The sequence below is a fragment of the Hydra viridissima genome, unplaced genomic scaffold, assembly GCF_058129835.1.
Source record: "Hydra viridissima isolate aposymbiotic clone 2 unplaced genomic scaffold, HvirCarnegie_v1 scaffold_6, whole genome shotgun sequence".
NCBI lineage: Eukaryota > Metazoa > Cnidaria > Hydrozoa > Anthoathecata > Hydridae > Hydra > Hydra viridissima.
In genome coordinates this window covers 6,989,024-7,012,075 of record NW_028324305.1, presented here as the reverse complement: position 1 = coordinate 7,012,075, position 23,052 = coordinate 6,989,024, and the positions used below count along the sequence as shown (strand labels likewise).

The window sequence follows — 23,052 nt, the reverse complement described above, 5'->3', positions numbered from 1 at the left end:
GTCTGATGTTTAAGGGTCTTGAGCGACCCCTAAAAATTTTTTTTATTCAAAAATTTTTTAAATTTAGTATTAATTTATTACATAGAACACATTTAGCAGCTGTGCTCAGACATTTTTTAAAAAAGTTGTTTTTTGGACATGTCTAATATATATATATATATATATATATATATATATATATATATATATATATATATATATATATATATATATATATATATATATATATATATATATAATATAATATAAATGTTATATATGCTTAATATGAAATGTATATGTCATATTGTATATGCAATTGGAAATACCATTTATTTATATACTGCATATATTATGTAAATATTGTATATGACATATATTATATGCAATATATACAAAATACATAGGGATGTCTGCCAATATTTTTAGGTGGATTTCTCTAACATTTCCCTGATATTTTCCTGATCTTCTACCTGTTTTCCTTGATTTAATTTAAAGTTACCCAAATTCAACTTCACAAAAATTGACCTAGATTCGTTTAGAAAAATGCTCTTCAACTGCAAAAATGTAAACAATAATACAACCCACACTAAATGTATCAAGTATTGATACATTTAATATGGGTTGTATAATTGTTTACATTTTTGCAAGTGAAGATTCAAGATTCGCTTGATGCAAGTGAAGTTCATAAAACTATCTGCCAAATAAACTTTTATATTACATGTACTATGTACAACTTATTTAAGTTATGTAAGTTTGATGAAGAGCCATTTTCCCTGATTTCTCCCTGATTTTTTTAAAATTCAACCTAATTTCCTTGATTATCCTAGATTTTTTGCAGATATCTGATTTCCCTGACTTTTCCCTGAATTCCCCTGATCTGGCAGACACTCTGTGTGTGTGTATATATATATATATATATATATATATATATATATATATATATATATATATATATATATATATATATATATATATATATATATATATATATATATATATATATATATATATATATATATATATATATATAGATACATACAAACATACATACATATACATACAGAAATACACACATAAACATACGGCGCTACTGCACTTTCGCACCCCCCTTTTTTTATTGCAGATAATGATAGAGAATTTTATGCTGATTCAGAAAAATATAAAAACATGGGCCTAAAAATCAACGGAAAGTGCTCTAATTCGAAGTCAAAGTTGTAAAAAATCCCACTAAAAATCCCTAATATTCGCCATTTTGAGAATAATAAGTCAATGATCTTTTAGCTTACAAAAGCAATACTTTAATAGCATGGTTTTTACGTTAAAAAAGTCGTTAAAGTATGTTTTTCCGAAGTGTCTTCGTAGAGCGCAATGCGCTCTACATAGCCATAAGCTTCTCAGAGCGCAATATTGTACACGCATGCGCAATTATTTTATTATAACTACGATTTATATTTCACAATAAAGCTGGTTTGGATAGGCGGTTAGGGTTAGGGTTAGGGATGGGATAGGGATAGGGATAGGGATAGGGATAGGGATAGGGATAGGGATAGGGATAGGGATAGGGATAGGGATAGGGATAGGGATAGGGATAGGGATAGGGATAGGGATAGGGATAGGGATAGGGATAGGGATAGGGATAGGGATAGGGATAGGGATAGGGATAGGGATAGGGATAGGGATAGGGATAGGGATAGGGATAGGGCAATGCAACAATAATTATTCATCAATTTGTCTACATTCTCACATTCTACGTTCAACCTATGTTTGAAATCTTCCATTTATTTCATTTCGTTATAACACTTTCGTTAAAATACTTTAAAATAATAATGTTAAGGCTAATTGAAACCAGGTCTGCTTATTGCGCAATGTAACAGTAATTAATTTTCGTTAAAACTGAAAGCGTTTTAAAAAAGATTTTTAAAAAATGGCGAATATTAGGGATTTTTTACAACTTTGACTTCGAATTAGAGCACTTTCCGTTAATTTTCAGGTCCATGTTTTTATATTTTTCTGAATCAGCATGAAATTTTCTATCATAATCTGCAATAAAAAAAGGGGGGTGCGAAAGTGCAGTAGCGCCTAAACATACTACTATACACGCACATATACATTTTAGCTGTATTTAAACTTTTGATAATAGTTAAAATAGAGCTAAAATGTCTTATACAAATACAACAATGGTGTCATCATAAAAATAAATTAAAAACTCAACCAATGTCAAAAATTATATCTGAATGTGTCACTAATGGATAAATGTAAAATATTTCTACTTACCAGCGTAACGGTTATATTAAGAGGTGTACGAGAGTTTGAGTTTAAAAGTTTAATTAAAGGGTAGAAAAAGCGTTTGAAAGAAAAAAAAATGATAAAAAGCTTCAAACTAAACTAACTCTATTGAATAGTTTTAATCATTGAGTGAATCTATTTGAATAATTTTAATAATTAGTCGCATGGTCTAAGTGAATATAATATTTATAATATTCATTTACAAACTTACGGGAAACTTTTACGATTCAAAAACACGCGGTATACAGTCGGTTAATGGTTGGCAAGAGATGCCAACAGTTAGCCAACTGTAGCCAATACTGGCCCGTCAGTTGGACCAACTAAAGCGTGTTTACTGGGAACTCTTTTATTTCGTCCACCAATTAACTCAGCCATGGTACAATAGTGCACTTAGTCAATGAAGAGAATTTTCTTTTAAAAAACTTATTGGTAAAATATTTTTTGAAGTTTTTTTACCTGATGTTTTTCCTTTTTATTTTCACCCGTATATTTTTGTTTTCACCCGTGTATTTTGCATTCTAAACACAGATATATGTTTGTAACGGAATATGTAAGTCACTTTTATAATACTTTAATGGTGAGAAACATGTAAAATATTTAGCGCACGTGTTAGCGAACATGTTTGATAACACAGATCCGCCATAAAATTTTTGTTGACTTTATGCCCAGATTTTTTTATTTTTGCGGGCGCCGAATTCAAAAGCAGTAGCAAAAAAAAGTCGCATCACCCATTTTAATCATTTTTTATACTTTTGAATATAAGAAAAAAAAGTTTTTTATCTAATATCTGTGCATTTTAATAAAACATACAGGAAAATATAAAAAATATAAAAAGTTATTTAGAAAAAAGAAGCCATTAACAGCTCTAGCAAGAGTAACACAAAGGCTTTGTGCAAATATATCGTCTCTTGTTATAACAACTTCGTTATCAGTTTTATAACTATCCGCAATAGGAAGGAGAGCCCCTTTAGAAGTCTCTTAATTACGATTTAAATAACAAAATTATTGTAAAGTATACTTTCTGGAGTTATGGCTGCACTCGCAATGTGCCTAAATTACAAATGCCAAAAGATTCTGTGAGTTTAAAGACATATAATACATAAACTTACGTTTAGATACAAAGTTGGAAACAATAACTAATGGTAATCTGTTTCTTTTTTTCCCTGCAAAACAGTGATGCATAGATGCATAAACTACAAAGAGCAATCAACAGTAAATAAGTTTTAACTTTAAAATTGTAATGTTCTATGTTAGGTATAAAAAAACATTCGTTTAAAAAAAATTAGTTAATGGTTCTACATTTAAAACATAAAAAGTTTGTTTTCAAAAGTGAATTACAAACATGATCTATGACTTCTATAGTTGCAATGAGAGTAATGATAGCTGCACAATGCTGCATAAATTCGGGTTTTCACTTATCAATCAGTTTGTTTTTTTATTTATGTTTCAAATTACTATTTATAGGAACCTATTTTGCATACTGATCTGGATTCTGGAATTATTTGACAATATGCAGAGGCCCCTAAATCATTCCCTAATGCTGCAAATTGTTCAAGGAAGATAAAGAGAGATGGGCGCGGTGGGAATTTAATAAAGAAAGACACTTTAAGCTAAAATATGTTTTAAATAGAAAGAAGTGGATAATAAAAGATATCTCCAAAGAAAATGTTATTATTAAGCAATCAATAGCGAAAGATAGCGGAAAAACTCCCAGAAAAAAGAAAGCTTTGAGTTATATTATTTTCCAGCCCATTTTTGTAGGAATGATACAATAAGGGAATATTTGCTTCTTTAATATTCGCAAAGTATTTTCCCTATTAAGTTTGAGGTATACTGACACATTTTTTTTTTACTACTTTATTTTACAATTTCACACATCTAAAAAAAATAAGTATGATTTTTTGTGAAGAAGTCGATGCAGGTGAAAGGGAAGGTCATAGATTTGAATATTATTTAGCTTACATTAGCTGATCTCTTAAGAAAATATATTCTATTAGTTCTTATATTTTACTTAAGTTAATTTTTTCAAAATTGTAAGCAAAAGATTTTGATTCAAAAATCCTTAATACATTACAAAATAACTAGAAAGGTTGTTCTCTGTCATATTCTTTATTATAATCTGTCACAATCTCTGTCATTATCTTGGTAATATCCTCTGTTTATAATGTCTTTTTAAGTTTAAAAATGTATTTTACTCAAAGTTTAATGATTTGGAAATTTGAAAAACTCGTCACGAAAAACCAGTGAGAACTAAAGCCTGAAGATGTCATTTCATTTTGTCTGCACAGGAAAAGTAACAACTCAAAAGTTCTAATTAAAGTTTTTAAAAAACCAGCCAATCCTTAAACAAAGTATAGGTGAAAAACTAAAAACTAAATGTAAGTGTAGCGATTTCTTCCTATATAATAGGTCCATGCCTCGACTTCTATGAATATATCTTTCAGTTATATAATATAGTTACTATTAAGTCCTTATACCCCTTGTAATACTTGCCAAGGAAGTATTTTATGGGAAGAGGGACATAATTGAAATTATGTAACTAAGTTTACTAAGAACAACTAAGAATCTATAATATATAAGTGTTTTGCAATATAGATGAATAATGTCTAACTTCTATTTCAGCCGACTATGACTTTCCCATATCTTATGAACGATAACTTATGTAAACTTATGAGCTTATATTAAATTGTGAACGATAACTTACTAATTGAGGTTTTCGCTCAGTAATATTGTTTAAAAGAATTTAATGTTAACTAAAAGAAAACTTAATATTTTTATATAGGAAATGTTTAAACTTTTTAATGTAAATGTATTTAAATTAATTTAATACTGTTAATATATGAAATACGTAATATATTCCTTTTTTAATATATTTTTTTATAAGTTAAATTAATTATAGTACAAGGCCGAAATAGCTCAGTTGGGAGAGCGTCAGACTGAAGATCTGAAGGTCCCTGGTTCAATCCCGGGTTTCGGCATATTTTAGTTTCGGTTCTGGGTTTGAGAATGTATGCGGAGATAATGGCAGAAGCAGGGATGGCACTTTTACTTACTCCCTTTTACTTATTCAAGTAAGTAAGCCTTTATGAAAAAGTAAATTGCGTATATAATTGTAAATGTTCGAAAAAAATTTAAATTTACTTTTATAAAACAAGGTTTAATTTTGTAAAGAAAGGTGATTTTACTTTCAAATGTAAGTTATATAAAAGTAGATTATATAAAAAATATATTGAATATTTATGAAAAAGTAATTTACATTAACATGTAAAAGTTAATTACTTTTTTAAAATTGCATTACATAATATAATTTTACCTCAAAACTTAGTTGTAAATTTATTTTTAAATGTAAAAGTAAGTTACATTTAAATGTAACTTACTTTTACATTTTAAAAGAATTTATTTTTAAAAAAATTATTATTACCGTAATTGTAAAAAAAAATGCATTTTAAAATAAATTATAAAAAAGTTACATGCTACCTAATGTAAATAAAATTTACTTGTATAACTTGTTTTCCTAAGTAGACATGTGTTATTTTATAACAAAAATGAAATGGCTATTAAAAGTAAATTATATAAAATTACTTTTGATTACTTAAGTTACATTTTAAATAACTTTTTGATACAATTAAAAGTAATCTATACTTAAAAAGTAAGTAAATTTACTTTTGGTCAACATTTTCTTTGAAAGGATAGTATTGAAATTTTTGATAGGATTTGAAAGAATTGTATGAGAGTGAAATGCAGTGAAACAAAACTTGCAGTAAAGCATAGTTAATTTAATTTGGGGCAACAACTGGTCTGAAGGGATTTAGATATATTTTCCCTGTCCACCTTTAAAATATCAATAACGACTCCGATCCATGATTATATTGGCGATTAAAATCATTCCTAGCGCCGCAACAATTTCAAAACCATTTGAAACCAATCTTTGACCCTGGTTAAAAAAAAAAGTGCAATTCCTGGCCGAACATGGAAATATTTTACTTGCCTTAAGCTGGAACAGTTATCTTTTTGAAAATTTTCAATGAGGGAACGTATGAAACTCAGGCGGTGTCAAGAAAAAGATCCTCCTTAAAAAAAACCTCCTATGAAAAATGCCTAATTAGTTTTTTTTATATATACTTAGAGACGCTTTACTGTCATTTTATCATTGTATCAGCTTTTTTCCTGATTCCGCTTTTAATGTGTAAATTTTTAAATTTATTTGTTGCTTTTTTATTTTTGTTTTATCGACTAATTTTTTTGGAATTAGTGCACAGAGTGTACATATATGTGACCCATCTTACCAAAACCAGTCACATATATAAAATTTTAAGTTTTGAGTGTGATACATATTTGAAAAGGTATAATATTCTGCTTTAAAATGATGCAAAAATTAATTGCTCTAGCTTGACCCTAGCCAAAGTTATGAGCAAAAATGTAACATCTGTATTAAAATTTTAAAACAAGTTTGTTTACACATGGTGGCAATTTTAAGACAATAGCCTCACATAAATCACCAAATTAACCATCAAAAAATTATTTTTTATTAAAAGTTTAGTTTGAATAGCAAAGAAAAGTTAATTATGTAAACAATTATGCAAAAAAATAAATAATGATAAAAATTGAATTTTTGAGATGTTTTGATGGTTTTCTCAATATAACATAACGCGACATCCGGACTGGTTTTGGTCAGATGCGTCACATATATCGATTGATTATTAGGGAGAACATGCGGAAAATAGTACACACAACAAGTGACGGTTAGGACTTGGGGAGGCAATCTTTTAATTTAAACAAAAGTTTTTTGTTTTTTTTGGGGGGAGGGGGATTTTTTCGTGGAGAATTTTTTGTCAGATATTTGGGTGCGGTTCTCGGGTTTCTTTCTGAAACCAATTTAGAAATAGCCTAAACATAGTAGTAAGGAGAAGACGTGTTTACCCTGGGAGACACCCATTTCGGAAGAAGAGATTCTTTGAAAGGCAAATTTATAAGTAGTTTTTTTTAAGGTTTTATGTATACACGTTTTTATTATTTAAAAACTAAGAAGTGACACTAAATATAATAAGGGAATATAAAAACAGATTATAATAAGGGCATTAAAACTGGCCAGCATTTTAGGTTTCTCGCAACAAACATATAGGGGAGAGTGGGGTATTGGCGAACAGCTAAGCGGGAATGCGAATTAAAGACAACTATAACTATATATTGATGATATTTATTGCTTATCATTTAGTCTAACTATTCAGTTAAAAACACTCAAAAGCAATTTTCATACATCTTATAAAAAAAAAGAAAATTCGATCAAAAACAAAACCATTGGTGTTCGGAATTACCCTACGTACGTGGGGTAATTCCGAACATACCGTGGGGTAGTAACAAACACTTTTGGAGTGGATAAAATGATGATCAAAGCAAATCAAACTTAATTGAAGCGCTAAAATATTATTGAATAAAATTTTAAACAAATCAAATGTTAAGAAAGAAATATCAACAAATTTTATTCAAACAAAATAAAATGTTACATCAATGAAATGTCAAATATCTATCAATGTTATTCTAACATATTGTTACTTCCATTTATTAAGTGCAAAAATCACAGAGAAAACCTCTAGATGTGCTTGCACAACTTGTGCACTTCTCGTGGGACCACGACTTACATTTGTAACACATAATCCAGTCTTCCGTTGGTGGATCATGATACTTTTCTTCACAAATTAAACAATAACAATCATTTTCTTTATCATCTCTGGTTATTATTTTCTTCTTTGGTTCATTATTAGCCTCAAACTTATTAAAGTTGCTTCCTACCTTCTTTTTTTTAACAGAAATCTTTTTTACTTCTTGTTCCTTCATACTTTTCTTTTGCTCCTTGTCCTTTAAAAAATCTCTCATTGGAGAACTAGTGATAATAGTCGAATGTTTCTTTCTTAGACTTTCTCTGGTTTTCCTTTTTGGCAAATTAGGTACAGAGACAATATTCAAAAGAGGTATTGACTGATTTGATCTATTTGGTAGCAGTTCAGGGGAGACATTCACATCAGGTGACAGACTTACACTAGAAGGATTCAATGACAGATTAACTAACACTTCAGATGATTTGGCTTGAGTATCTGATTGATTCATTGCATTTACCTGGGATTCTGAACTCATAATGTTATCAAGTAATGACGCTTCAGGTGTAACGATACTTCTTGGAAATAAATCATTGAATTTTGTGGGATCTAACGGATAAATACCAGCTCCTCGAAATCCATTGACTGCTTTTTCAATATTGCTGAGACGATTAAAAGCTTTTGTAAATAGTTCAACAATTTCATATTGAGTAATTCTTCGGCCTACGTTTGCTGCCATAAAAATTTCACATTCCCTGTTATATGCAGATTTGAGTGGACCAAAGTATGTTAAATCTAATGGTTGCATTCTATGGGAAGTGTGTGGTGGAAGGGATAACAATACAATTCCATTTCCACGACAAAGTAGAAAGCAATCAAGACTAATATGGCTCTCATGGTTATCTAGAATTAATAACACAGGTTCGTCTTTGGTTGGTTTAGCAAATGACATAAAGTGATTAAGCCAGTCCACAAATAAATTTTCATTGATCCAACCTGAGTCACTGACCGTGGCAAGCATATCGACATTGCCTCCCTGCAACAACTGATCATTCATGCGTTTTCTTTTAAATACAAAAAATGGAGGAATATACTTTCCTGAAGCACTGAATGCACAAACAACTGTAGTTGTTGAACCCCTTTCCCCACTGGTTGCCATCCCAACTTGTTTCTGGCCCTTAGGGGCTAATATTTTGGAGTTTCGTTGAATATTAGAAATACCGGTCTCGTCAACATTATATATATGATTAGTGTCGAAGTTATAAGTTCTTTGTAAAGTTTCCAGATTTTCAAAAAACATTTTTACTTCTGTTGCATTAAATCCATTTATTCTGTTTAACGAAGTGGGCTCAGGTTTTCTCAATGAAATATTTGAATTTCTTTTTATGAAAGAATAATACCAGTCTTTACCTGCCAATTGGGTTGTCCTATTAAATTTATGGTTCAGGTTATTTTGTTCAGCAAATTTGAAAGCAATTTGTCGCACCATTTTAATTGTTAACCCATAAAAAACCTGGCTACATTTGACAATATATTCCTTTAACTCTTTTTCTTGTGCATCTGAGAATATACATTTTCTTCCACCTCTTGGTTGTGTTATGAATTCTCTCTTGCAGTGGTCAAATAAAGTGGTTTTAGGCACCGAATAAGCTAAAGAGGCTTGACTTAATGACAAAGTTTTATTGTTCACATCTTTTATGGCCCTTTTTAAATCCTCTAGTCTATATTTTATTTCAGTTTTTCTATTATAATTTCGTGGCATCTAAAATGAAAAAGAAATTTAAATAACATATAAATACATATATATATATATATATATATATATATATATATATATATATATATATATATATATATATATATATATACATATATAAATATATATATATAATGTATATATATATATATAAATATATATATATATATAAATATATATATACATATATATATATATATAAATATATATATATAAATATATATATATATATATATATATATATAAATATATATATATATATATATGTATATATATATATATATATATATTTATATATATATATATAAATATATATATATATATATAAATATATATATACATATATATATATATATATACATATATATATATATATATATATATATATATATATATATATATATATATATATATATATATATATATATATATATATATGTATGTATGTATGTATGTATGTATATATGTATATATATATGTATATTGTAAATGTTTAACTTGCTTCAAAATGTAATTTTAACTTTGAATAATAATAAACTAAATAAATAATTTATAATAACTTTATTTAAGAAACGTCCGTGTGTACACTAGAATACTTCGATGTTTTCTCAAAGTATTTGAAAAGAATATAGCGTATCCAATGAGATATATTAAGTTAATATATATCATTGAGCATTTCTGATATCACACGGACGTAGGCGGTGACATAAGCGTTCGTTATTACCCGACTAAGATCGTTCGTTATTTCCCAGCGACCCAACCAAATGAAATTAAATGAATATATTGAGGTTGTATTAATATACCCTAAATATAATACGTGTTAAAAAAACTCCATGATTATGATACTTTGCAACTACATAAAAAAAAGTTTAGGTTTTATATACTTAGTATAGCCAATACATAAATGTTTCGCAAGTAAAAATTACATGAAACAAAGAGAAAAACTTAGAATAGATCTATCGTGAACAACATGCGCATCTATACTACACTACTGTACGTCTGGAACTGATCATGGAACACACTCTCGCCAGGGGGAAAAAAATTTGTCAAGTTTCCTAATCGAACATGCCGTAATGACCTTGTTCGGATTTACCCCGCGGTCGCCAATACCCCACTCTCCCCTAGATAAAATGACAATAGCTATCTCTCCAAAAAACCTCTCTTTACAAATTTTCTTGTTCATTTGTATAGTTTTATAAATATAGTTTATAAAACGGATAGTTTTCCAAAAACATCCCTCAAATATCGCCATAAAAAAACCGCTAACACATTTTTATCAAATTCACAGGTAAAAAATATTGAAATTGTTAAATCTGTAACGCCGTTGAACGTTCGTGCTCTTTCCGTAGCGGAATTACAATTATAAAGTTGAAGACTTTTTATGCTAAGGTATATATATATATATATATATATATATATATATATATATATATATATATATATATATATATATATATATAATACTTTGTTGGTGCGTAGAAAGAAATTTTCTTTTTGACAACCAATTTAGTGAACGAAAAATTTCTGCTTCGACAAACTTTTACTGATTCTGTTTCGGCCGAAATTTCTGTTCAAACCACAACCGAAATGAGCCGAAACCTTTGTGAGATTTTTTTAAAGTTTAGATAACTTGTTCTTAATTCAGTGTGATCATGATGATTTGCTAATTGTAATTGTTTGTGGGTAAATCAATTTTTAATTACAACAGTTGTAGCAATTTTAATTGAAATTACGTTACATAACTGATTCAACTAAATATTCCCAAATCATTCCTTCAGCGAACTTCAAATATCAAAATTTTTTTAACATGTTCCAATTTCTTTTTAATTATGTTACAAACTGATGGTTTAATTACCTTATGTTCCATAAATCCAACTATTTTGTGTGGGACATCAAAACCATAAAAATGATTAAGGAAACTAATTTAATTAAATTACTATCAGGGTCTTTATTTATGAATTGAATCTTGAGACTTCTCGTATACAAGGCGAGCACCATATTCATTTTGTCTAACTTTTTTGACAACAATGACTAGAAAGAAAGATAAAAAAAGAAAATTATCTAAAAGACTTTTATTTGGAACACAAGACTTTATCAACATACATCGCCAGAAATGTTTGTCTTTATCTGAAACAAACACGCCAACTGTTGAAGCAAGACGTCTACCTGGTGACGATAATACATAGTCAGGTAAATTTTACTTAAATATTAAGATGAACTTGCGAATGAAAACAGAAAGGTCAAAGAAAGTAAATGATCCAGAATAAATACTTGCTGTACAGTCATGTATTTGTATCAGTTTTTAATTTGCGTTGATATTTGAAATATATTTTTATAAACTATTGTTTGTACTGTTGGTTCGAACTTTGATACCGACGATGATCAAGTTATAAAACCAGTCCGTAAAATAAAAGTATTGCCTATAAGACTTCATTTTCATTTGTTGCCAACACTAATAGGTCTGTTTGATGTGCCCGGAGAATGGAAACCTTGTATGTGGGTTTAACCAAATCTGCAAAAACATATTTTTCATGTTCATAAAAAATCTGAGTACCTTAACGATTCTCAAAAAAAAAATACTTGTTCAAGATAAATTAGTTGGGATGCAGAAAAAAGATGAAATAGATGAAGCCGTAATAAATTGCATTATTCAAGACGGCCGTCCTTTTCACGATTTTCATAAACCTGGTATGCAACGCCTTCTAAACATTCTTGCTCCACTTTACAGGCCGCCTAAGACAAAAGCGAAGCGATTGAGAAAGTAATACTATCAATATAAGAACGATTTTAGAGCTAAATTTAAGTCAGTTACCCATATTGCCCAAGCAACCGATTTGTGGAAGAATAGGGTTGGATTTGTGGAAGAATAGGGTTGGATTTGTGGAAGAATAGGGTTGGATTGGCTTTGTAAAACAGCGCATTATTTAACAAAAGAAGTTTAAATACAAATCAAATGTAGTTTGCTTTCGTAGATTTTACGGTAGACATTTACATAGTAAACTTACAGCATTCGTGCAAAAAGAAATTACTAAACTTGAAATTGATACAAAAGCAATAAATTGCATTCAGTGTTGCTCACTTTATTCATCGAAGAGAACGATGTAAAATGAGCTCAATAAACTTACGTCACTAAATGCTACTTAAAGAGAAGATATGATTAAACTTACTTTAAAACTTGATATTTAATGTAACTCAGAATGGAAGTGATTCGCTTCTATAGTTTGTATTTTATATTTTTCATATTTTTTATATTTCACTTATGTAGTTTGTATTTTATATTTTTATATCATGATGATCTGGAAGAAATTTTATACATTTTATTATGAAATATGTCTTTTAAAAATGCCAATACGGGGTTCGGCGATTTGACAAACCAAAAAAATTATGTGATTACTTTAACACAATACAGCGTTTGTTTTAACTATTAGTTGTTTGCTTTTTTTTAATTATTGTTTATGTAGTTCCTAAACATTTTAGTATTTGCGAACAGGGTCATGATTAGGCTCCCCCACACCCCAGCGATTTATGGGGCTGTTTTTTAAATATATGGAGCTTTTTTTTAAGTTGTAACTAATAAGAGATATTTTTTGAAGATTTAATTGGCCATAATACTACGGGGTTATAAAGTATGTTTCAAATGAGACTCAGTGATAGGGTTAATTGATGCCTTTTTCTTGTTCCATCGATTAATTTTGTTTAAATAACTGTTGGGTGAGGTTGCCGATATTGTACCCCCTAAGACCAAATTAAAAAATGTAGGCAATCTACTGAGTAGAAACATGGATTTTCAATTGGATTTCATAATTTAGGGTTTGTTTGTTGTAAAGATGTTTAAATAACTCAAAATTTAAAAAGCGTTAAGTCACGAAGAATCAAATTAAAAAAATAGCGCTAAGAGTACAATAATTGTACCATTGTAATCCAATATTGTACCACTTTCTTGATTTCAATTACTTACCACTTTCTTGATTTCAATTTTTATTTAAATTGTATGTTTACCAATGGGTTAGCTAGGATTAGAATAGAGGAGGAAGGCAGGTATCACAGATAATTATACTAAATAACGTAAAACAATATATAATATATCTGTTTTAAAAACGATTATACTAAATAATGTAAAATAAAATACATAAAAACTTTATTTTTGGCAAAAGTTGAAGATATTTTGTTTCAGTTTTTGATTCACACCTGCACAGTCAACATGACACCAGCCTTGACAAGCAAGACATTTCATCATATTCTTTTCTATATTTTCTTTACCAAGGTAATAAAACAAGCTTTCACTATGAAGAGATGTATTTACATGCTTAAGCCTTTTTACACCATTCCTGCCCTGTTCTATCTTTTTGGTTGATATTGGTAAAACTGAACTTGAGAGTGCATCTTTGTAAGGACTACTTGTCAATACAAGAGTAATGCTGGAATTTTTCTTTTTTTTTTTGTTTAAGCGGTGAAGTTCTTATTGGAAGTATGGATATTTCTTTAATTGGAATTTCAAAAGGGATTTGTTAAACTTTACACGCGTTTTTTAGCGGTCAGAATGGTAGCGTCGGTACAATTTAGGATCTGCCTTGAGGTACAATTTACGCAACTTATCTGACATTCAGTTAACTAAAAAATTTGTTAACTAATAATAAGGTAAATTCAAGGTAGTTATTTCAAATTTATTTAAATTATGTTTTAACATAAATACGCTGAACAAATCATATCTTCTACTCTCTTTAGTGAAATACGCTTAGCCATAAATCCCTAAAATAAAAAATCTACAATAACAAACCAACAAGAGCTTACTCTGGCCTTAATGCAGTTGGGTGACAAAAAAAAACAGTTGACTCCTTAATGTAAAACACCAATGCGGTAGTAATTTACACCGTTTTGGTGTTAAATTTAAAATTTATGCATGAAATACACCAAAAGGTGTAATTTTTTAGTGTAATTTAACACCTTTGTCATTTAACAACTGAAAAAAAATGTCGGATGATCTTTGACACTTCAAAAATCATCTGACATTTTTTTTCAGTTAGAAAAACCATAAAAAATATTAATTTTCCTTAACATAGTCTGTGCCAGCCCTGGATATTATTTTTCAGTTTCAGTATTATTGCCAACCCCACGCTCAATGTAGTGGTTGGAAATGTCAAAGCATTTGATATTTTCAAGTGAAATACCCAGTATTATGGAATTTCACGTAATATATCAAATATGTAAAATTTTACAGCAAAATTTTAAAGGCAAATTAGACAAATTTTAGATGGCAGTAGGAGAAACGGGGAATGAGAAACGGTAAAAATGATATGAAAATTTCTTAATATTGTACTGTTTCTTTTTACATAAACTAAGTTATTTTCCCTTAACTCTGAATACATTTACTAGACAACGGGTGTCTTATGCGAATACTCTAATGTAGCTTTTTCCTTGCATACTATGTTAGTTCCATAGATTATGGGAGTTACAAAGTAATTCAAAGATAATACAATTGTTATGTAAATGTTATGTAAATGGCCTGGAGTGTTTTTGAGTATCAGACTTAAACTTTTCTTTCAATTTCTTTTCGATTATATGCTATTGAAAAACTCTTTATAAATTTCGCCTTCAATCCATTCCTTACTTTATTGGTGAGTTGCCTTTCACAAGTTTTAAAGTTTTGCTTCTGATTTTAATCAGATTTTGGAGAAAATATTAAAGTAAATTTTTGAAGCGAAATTAAAAATCCATTGAGTACCATGGAACAAGATACAATCTGTCATTCCTTTTTTTTTTTTTTTTTTTTTTTTTCGCACTATAAATTTAATCTGTTCGAGAAATGAAAATAAGACGTGTGGTTTGGCTTATTTAATATTGGTATTTTTACTTATTCATTTATTTTTCAGTTTTCTTCAAAACAGGTTTTTGCGCCACTATAAAAACATAGTATATTACGTAAGCCAAATACAAGATTTTAAATACGGTTAAAATAAATAATTTAAACATTTGATAAAAATCTCAAGTGGATCCTTTCTGTAACACAAGTATTATTTGGCTTCACTTCCGTGACTGGCTTCGAAGATTTCAGGTAGCGTTTTCCCAAGAATCTTATTAGTTGAACAATTGCGTGTTGCTAGCAGCTTATAATGCGAATTCGTTTTTACTTTGTATACAAATTATCGATATTCCACGTTGGTTCACATCAGAAAGAGTTTCAATATCTTCTAAATTATATTCATAAAATGACATCTACCTTCGTCTTTTGTAACTCGTCTAAAGCCTCGGACACTGCACGTTCAAAGTCGTTTAAATGTTTCTTATTATTTCTAAGAGAAAAAAAAGGAACTTCATTATTGAAAATCAATTTTTTCTTCAATTATATGCGATAACTTTTTCTTAGATTATTTTGATCAATATGAGATACCTTTTTCTTAGATTATTTTGATCAATATTGAACTCCTCAATGATGGCATCTAAACCATCTTTAAATGAAGTCAGTCGGCTGTGGTGAACAAGGTGTATTTGGTTAGTTCCAAACCAATTGACGTAGAGCATCTACCAGTTACATTTTAAAAATTTAACGATATAGTAATAACACAGTTTTTAGTATAAATTAGCATAACTTAAACGAAGTATAATATTGTTAAGCATATGGTCTAGACATGCAAAAATTACCCACTTTTTCTTGAAACCAAGAAAATCAATTTAAAAAAAAATCCAATGCGTGCAAACTTTTTCTTTAATGAGCATTTCATGCTGGAAAAAAATTCCATGCTGGAAAAAAATTGGAAATAAATTTTGTTTAAGTTTATAATAGGGAAATTTTTAAAAAGAGTGAACTTATGTTTTTTCCAAATTAGATTTTTTTCATGACTGCTGCTATTTTACTGGTTTTTATTTCTTTTAGCCTTTTTAGTTATGTAGGTAAATGAATCAAAGAATTGTATGAACCCTAACAAACCACACCTTTTTTTTCTGTTACTTTTATATAAGCTTCAATTAAATTTTTGAGAGGCTTCAGCTATTTTTATAATGCATTTAACTTATTACCAGGCTTTTCACCAGCTCGTATCAAGTTTGATGAAACTTGAACTGGTCAACAGCTTTAAATTTGGAAGTATTGTTCCTTTCAAACAAACACATTTGCCAAACTTATTCTATCATATATGCAAAGTTCCCATTCTTCATTGGGTTATTTGATCCTTTTTAAATAACCACTAATTAAGTAGTGATTCCTATTCTCTTTAAAGGAATAAAATAATTAAAACCAAGAGAACGTAATTATCAGTTATACGAGGAGGCAATTTCACGATTGAAATGTTTTCTTCTAAGGCTTTTTAAAATAAATCAACTGAGATTCAATATTCGAATCTAAAAAAAAATAAACCAATTGAGATTCAATATTCGAATGTAAAAAAAATAAACCAATTGAGATTCAATATTCAAATGTTAAATCATAAGTAAAAGGTTCTCTTTAATTTCATTGCAAAACTATTAAACCATTCAGCAAATAATTCTGCAGTCATTTATTCAATCAATGACTCTTTAAAGAGATTTTAAACTTTTTCCTAAAAAAGACAAGAGTATTTCCAGTAGCATTGTAAATAGCTTGCATCATTTTTTTCTTGACCAGGTCTGCTTGTGACTTTTTATACTTTGTGACCCTCTCACCAACAGCATCACATTTTTGTGGGACTGTGAAAAACACACATCAAAGTTCCTTTTCACATATCTACTTCTCTATTGTGTTAAAAATATCTTTGATAACAATAGGGCTATCTGTGGCAAATTTCTTGGAAGTACTAACTATATTGGCTTTTTTAAGATAAGCCATTTAGTTTCATAAAACCAAATAACTAAAATATCCCTGGTTTCACAACTTTAAAAGGAGCTGATAAAAAAAAGTGACCCAAGTACTTTTTACAAAACTTACCATGCCATTTAATCTTTTTACAAGATTAATATGTCATTTTTTAAAAGATTTTGCATGTCTTAACCATATTTTTTTCATTATCTAATTAACTTAAACTGTGTATCCAAATTATTTGGCACATAACTTTATTATTGTATGAAGTTTAGATGTTGTAAATAATCTTCACATTGAATGGTAAAAAACCATTAAAACAAAGCACTCAACATGAAAATTGTTAACAAACCATAATGTAAAAGTCATGCGCTAACTATCATGGATTTATGTTCATTTACAGATCAGTAAATATTAATTTGACAATTGTTTTGCTGAGATCAAAATATTGAACCTAAGACTAACTTAGAAGACTCTAGATTTATTGTAAAAATCAGCAGTTTGATGAAAAATTTTAATGATTTAAAACATTTTTTAAGACAAAAGCTTAACGATAACTAAAACTCTCACATTTTTTGTTTCAATAAGGGAAGCAGGAATAAGAATTTTTCTGATTTTTTTAAAATAATTTTTAAGGAACAGAATGAAAAGACTGTTTTTTTGCATTGTAATAGGAAACAGAAAAGATTTAAAAAAGAAAAAAGTCTTCCTAATGCAAACCTTGTTGTCTTCAGGATTTCCTTTATTAATTGAATGTGCACTTATTACTTTTCCTGGCCATTTCGGATAGTCAGGTAAATGAGTCCAGACTATGTCGCCAACTCGATGAACAATATGCTTGTTTATTATTTCACCATGGGAAAAAATCGGAACTTTAATGTTTGAAGATACTGGCTTACCTAGTGAAGCAGCTTCATGAGATCTTTCATTCATCTGCATTTGAAATAATGATTTCTCTGACTGCATACTTGCTGTTTATAAAAAAAAGATATTACAGAATTATCACTATCATTATTACTATCATCATCAGCCTCATCCCCATTGCTATTATCATCTTCAAGATCATCATATTAATATAACCTGAATAATTTCTGAATAACTCTTTTTGATTTAGACAAATTTATACTTGCAACCCTATGCTACTATCTTCCTATTTTTTGTATCAATGTTTACAACACAACTGTTTGTAATATAAAAAAGAAAAATTTAAATTATTTTTTACCTTGCTTCAATAAAAGATTATTACTAGCAGATCCTAAGCTATTGCTTTGAAAGGATATTTTGATAGATGCATGAGCTTCTCCATTATGACATACTGGTGTAATTGCTGAACTATTTTGTTGAACAATACTCTGCATAGTGTAACCAGAACATAATGGCATTGACGTTTCAGATGATGGATTTGACTTAATAGAAGAATTTGTAGGGGATTTTTTTTCAATGCTGCTTTCACGCAAGATATTAGATACAAATGTTGATGCAGCTGATAATATGGATGTTGGAACACTAACACTAGGTTTAAATTGCAGTTTTTCAAAAAATTCTTCATTTGTTACATTTGTTATTTCTTGCTCTGTGACTTTTTCTTTTTCTATTGAATTATTTGTTGGAACTGTTATTGACTGGGTTGCAGGTGCAATTCGAACATAATTGCTACTGGATCCCATAGAACGAATATTTCCTGATTTAAAGGTTGGATATAAATATGAGACAGGACTGGTTTGTGTTTTTGGTAGATATTGCATAACTGGATAGGAAATAGCTCCAGCATAAGATAAGTTTTGTCCATTTACTGTAGTAACATAGTGAACAGGTAATGTGTGTGGCATGGCAATTTGAGAAGAAGTAAACTGCATTTGTGAAGGTTGTAACAGTCCTTGAATTTGTAAAGTTCTATTAGCTACAGAGGTGTTTGCTATTGCATCATTTATTACTGAAGTTGTTATAGACTGTGATTGTAATGACTGTGAATTACTTTGACTGTTCATTAAAAAAAACTGTCCTTGTGTTGACACATAAGATTGATGAGGACTTGATGAATGAAATGCTCTCACCAAAGTGGTATCAGTTTGTGAAGAATCAACAGGTTTACTATTTTGAGAAACTAAGTGAACTAAATACATCTGCTGATTCCCCTGAGTCACAAGTGTGTTAAGAGGAGGGGAACTACTTGATGTTGGTAAAGGTTTATTTACAGGTTGTTTTGTTGAATCTAATGGTAAATTTTTAAATTCAGAATTTAGTTTTACCATTACTGAGTTTTTATCAACAAAATTTGAACTTACAATTGTTGACTCATGACAACTTAAATTACTTGAAAGTTTTGTCAATAAGCTATTTCCATTTCCATTTGAAGTAGCTGAACTTGGAAAGGAAACAGGTATATCAGGTTGAACTGATAAACTTCTTGATACACTTAATGACTTTGATTCACACTGATCTTGTCTCACTAAAAAAGATTGATGTTCAACTGTGCCAATTTGATTATAGACATGCTGTAGCTTTTGAGCTAGAGAAGAACTTTCAGGAGCTAAAGATTGTGAAACAAGTAGTTGTTGAAGAGCTTGAGTATTATGAATGCTACCGATAGCTCGAAGTGATGGGATTACCTCAGTTGATTTATTCTGAGTTTTCACTTGATTTAAAGAAGATTTTAACTGTAAGTCACTAGCTCTTTGAATTGCTGCATTTGGAAGAACTTTTTTTAAAGCCTTTTTTTTCAATGGAAAACTTGAGTTGATTACAACCTCACCTTTATTTTGTTTTTTAACACGCTTTCTGGTACCCATCAAAGAAGAAGGAAAAGGCATTTCAACTCCTGACGATAAAACATTTGAACAAATATTAGAACTACTTTGTTGATTCACCAGTGTTTGAGGTGAACTAATTGTCCTTTCAACCTTTAAAAAATCATTAGAAGTATTAATTTCATAGCCTGAAGATATGCTTTGTTTAGGATTTTCTGGTAATGCACTTTTTCCTTCAGAGAAGGTTTGAGTAACAAACTCTTGAATAGGTTTTATAGGTTGAACAACACTAAATGAAGAAGAAATTTTCATAGCATCAATTCCAGTTTGAAACATTGATAATGGGGATGCACTGGTGAGAAGTATCTTTTTTTTCTCATCTACTTTCTTTTCAGTAAAAACTGTCTTAGTTTTACCTGAATGAAAATTAAAAAAAAAATTCTTTCTTTAGTATTTCATACAAATTATAGTCAGGAGTTTTTAGCGAATTTTTAATTTCAGCACAGGAAGTTATGCAACATAACAACAAATTTTAATGCCAACAATAAAAATAAAAATAAAATTGATTACACTGTTGATAAGTACTCATGTTCAGTTATATCAGAACATGAATACTTATCAACATGCCATATGATCTTAATGTATCATTTAAAATAACATTCGGACTCTAAACATTCTTAGCTACATCAACAAAAGCTAATTATCTATTAATTAGTAATAAGTAATAGTAAATTGCACTTAGTAATAATATGGTCAAAAAATACCTGGCTTGCGCCCTCTTCCTTCATTCCTCATCTTACATGCAGGAGGATAAAGCTCTTCAAACTTCTTGCAAACTGCACAATCACGCTCTGCACTATATTCTTCATCATCATCACTGAATCTACTTGCAATGTTTGGATCAAAACTGAATGCTTTTTCTGGCTGCAGTGGGCACTTTAAACCACATTTACATGTGCCTTCATATTGTAAATAAAATAGCATATCCTCAAGACATGTTATGCGACTTTTATTTGGACTAAATAAATGTAAAATTTACATACAACTTTTACATACAAAATTTACATAAATACTTATAACTGGAACATGAAATAAAACAAAGTTAGAAATAAAAAAAAATAAAAAAATAACCTGATGTAGTTTATAAGTCCTTTCTCTCTAATTCTATTCCAGCCTCTTGGAACATGAATAGTACCCTGTTCAGTAAATGTGATAGTGGTAGAATCAATGACATTATTGGGTGATGATACTGCATTTGTTTTTATTGGTATTGATTCTTTCTTAGAAGACTTACAACTTATCGTATTTAGAGTAGTTTCTGTCATAATAGAGGAACTATTTGTATAAATATTTGGAGAGTCACATTCATTATTTTTATGTGTTGTATTGAGTTTATCTGTTTTGTATATCATAGTATCTGGATGGTCTATTAAACACTGAGAATTACCAGTTAAAATAGCAGACTTTGGCAAAACTCTTGAATAGTTAGTCAATGAAATAGATTTGTATAACAAATCATTGTCTGCAACAGTCGGTATTGATAAAGTTGATGAAATTTGTGCTTCCACTACTGAAGATGGTGGAGCTGAGACTTTACCAACACTATTAGATGATATCAAAGAGACAACAGATACTTTTTGTTTTCTTGGTACTAAAGACATGATGCACTTCTTACTTTCTTCAAAACAAAAAATTGTTAAAAATTACTTAGAATTAAATACTTGATAATTTAAAGTAATTTTTTTATTTTTTCATTATTCATGGTAAATTATTCAATTTAAAGTAAAGAAGTTATTTGCTATCAAATTATAAATAATTTTATTAATCAAATTTATTTATGAATTTTTCTTGCTAAATGAATATTACAAAGTACAGATCATTTCAAATATGCATACTAATAAAATGCAATCACTTTAAAAATCATTTTTAAAGTCATTGGAATTTTTTAGTATGGTTAAACACGGCTACTTAAAAAATGAATGATTTAGAAATCTTAGGGTAATCAAAACTTCCACTTTATTTTAGTGTTAAATGTTGGTAGTAAATTGACTTTAGAAAGTTAAATTTTACTTAAATTTTTTATTACTAAATTAAAAGACTTAATAAATATTTATCCCAAGCTTTCCAACTTTTTATTGCTATGCATAATTATAAAGTTTCATGATAAACTAGCTTAAGTTAACTAAGTACAATTACGATTGTTTCCTACATTCATATATAATATGTAACAGTAAAAATAAGTATAACATACAGCTTAACCTGGAAAAGATACATAGATAGCTGTATTTAGGCTCCCGGATTATATTTTAGGTAGAATACTAAATTTATTGCATAGCTAAAAAACCTACCCAGCTATAATCAGTATGCTATAGTCAGTTTACCCCAGCCATTGTCATTGCCACTTTTTATTAGTCTCATTGCACTAATAACCTATATATCAGACAATATCCATAAAATTTTACAGTATTTTTAAAAATGATATTAGTTGGATTAAGAAAAACCCGCATTATTCATAGTGTTTTTTTCAATAATAAATACGGAAAGGAATTAATTTTCTTAAATCCACCATATTTAGTGTTTAAACTAAAAACCAAGATATTTTCCGTAGCGGTTCGTATTTAACATGAACCGTATTAAAATTTTGTGTAAAATTTTTTTACATGCTTTTAGAACATTTACATTCGTCTATTATATATATAATGTAAGGCTAGATATATATTTCAGTTTAGAGATATATTTTAAAAGTTAATTTTATAAAGATTTTGATTATTTTTAAGTCAATCAAAGTATTTTTTAACTCATACATGTACATTCTTACTTTGGTTCCTTCATTACTAAAGTTACTTTACCCGAGGTATTTCCTACGCAGTATATCCTTACCTATCTTAATTAGATAGGTAGTAGTTCAAACTCTTTTAA

The 23,052-nt window shown here is 28.9% G+C and overlaps 2 protein-coding genes and 1 non-coding gene across 4 annotated transcripts; 1 reads left to right on the top strand and 2 right to left on the bottom strand.

Annotated features, from left to right (window-relative positions):
* The first annotated feature begins 5,173 nt into the window (after positions 1-5,173).
* On the top strand, positions 5,174-5,246 carry Trnaf-gaa (transfer RNA phenylalanine (anticodon GAA)). Its single transcript has one exon. It is a non-coding gene; the product is annotated as a tRNA-Phe (tRNA).
* A 2,477-nt stretch (positions 5,247-7,723) lies between these two features.
* On the bottom strand, positions 7,724-9,667 carry LOC149886805 (uncharacterized). The gene has a single exon (XM_090091703.1). It carries the CDS (start codon positions 9,622-9,624, stop codon positions 7,831-7,833), a length of 1,794 nt encoding a protein of 597 aa, XP_089947829.1. The 5' UTR covers positions 9,625-9,667; the 3' UTR covers positions 7,724-7,830.
* A 5,773-nt stretch (positions 9,668-15,440) lies between these two features.
* Positions 15,441-22,713, bottom strand: LOC145189908 (uncharacterized). Of its 2 annotated transcripts, none has more exons than XM_090090336.1 (7): positions 22,482-22,713; positions 21,265-21,811; positions 20,898-21,151; positions 18,609-20,549; positions 18,107-18,357; positions 16,007-16,137; positions 15,441-15,908 (listed from the first exon to the last, which is right to left on the bottom strand). In XM_090090336.1, exons 2-7 carry the CDS (start codon positions 21,792-21,794, stop codon positions 15,818-15,820), a joined length of 3,198 nt encoding a protein of 1,065 aa, XP_089946462.1. In that variant the 5' UTR covers positions 21,795-21,811; positions 22,482-22,713; the 3' UTR covers positions 15,441-15,817. The 2 variants fall into 2 exon arrangements, with proteins under 2 accessions (XP_089946462.1, XP_089946463.1); XM_090090337.1 differs by having other exon boundaries at positions 21,265-21,784; positions 22,482-22,589.
* Between the last annotated feature and the right edge of the window lie 339 nt (positions 22,714-23,052).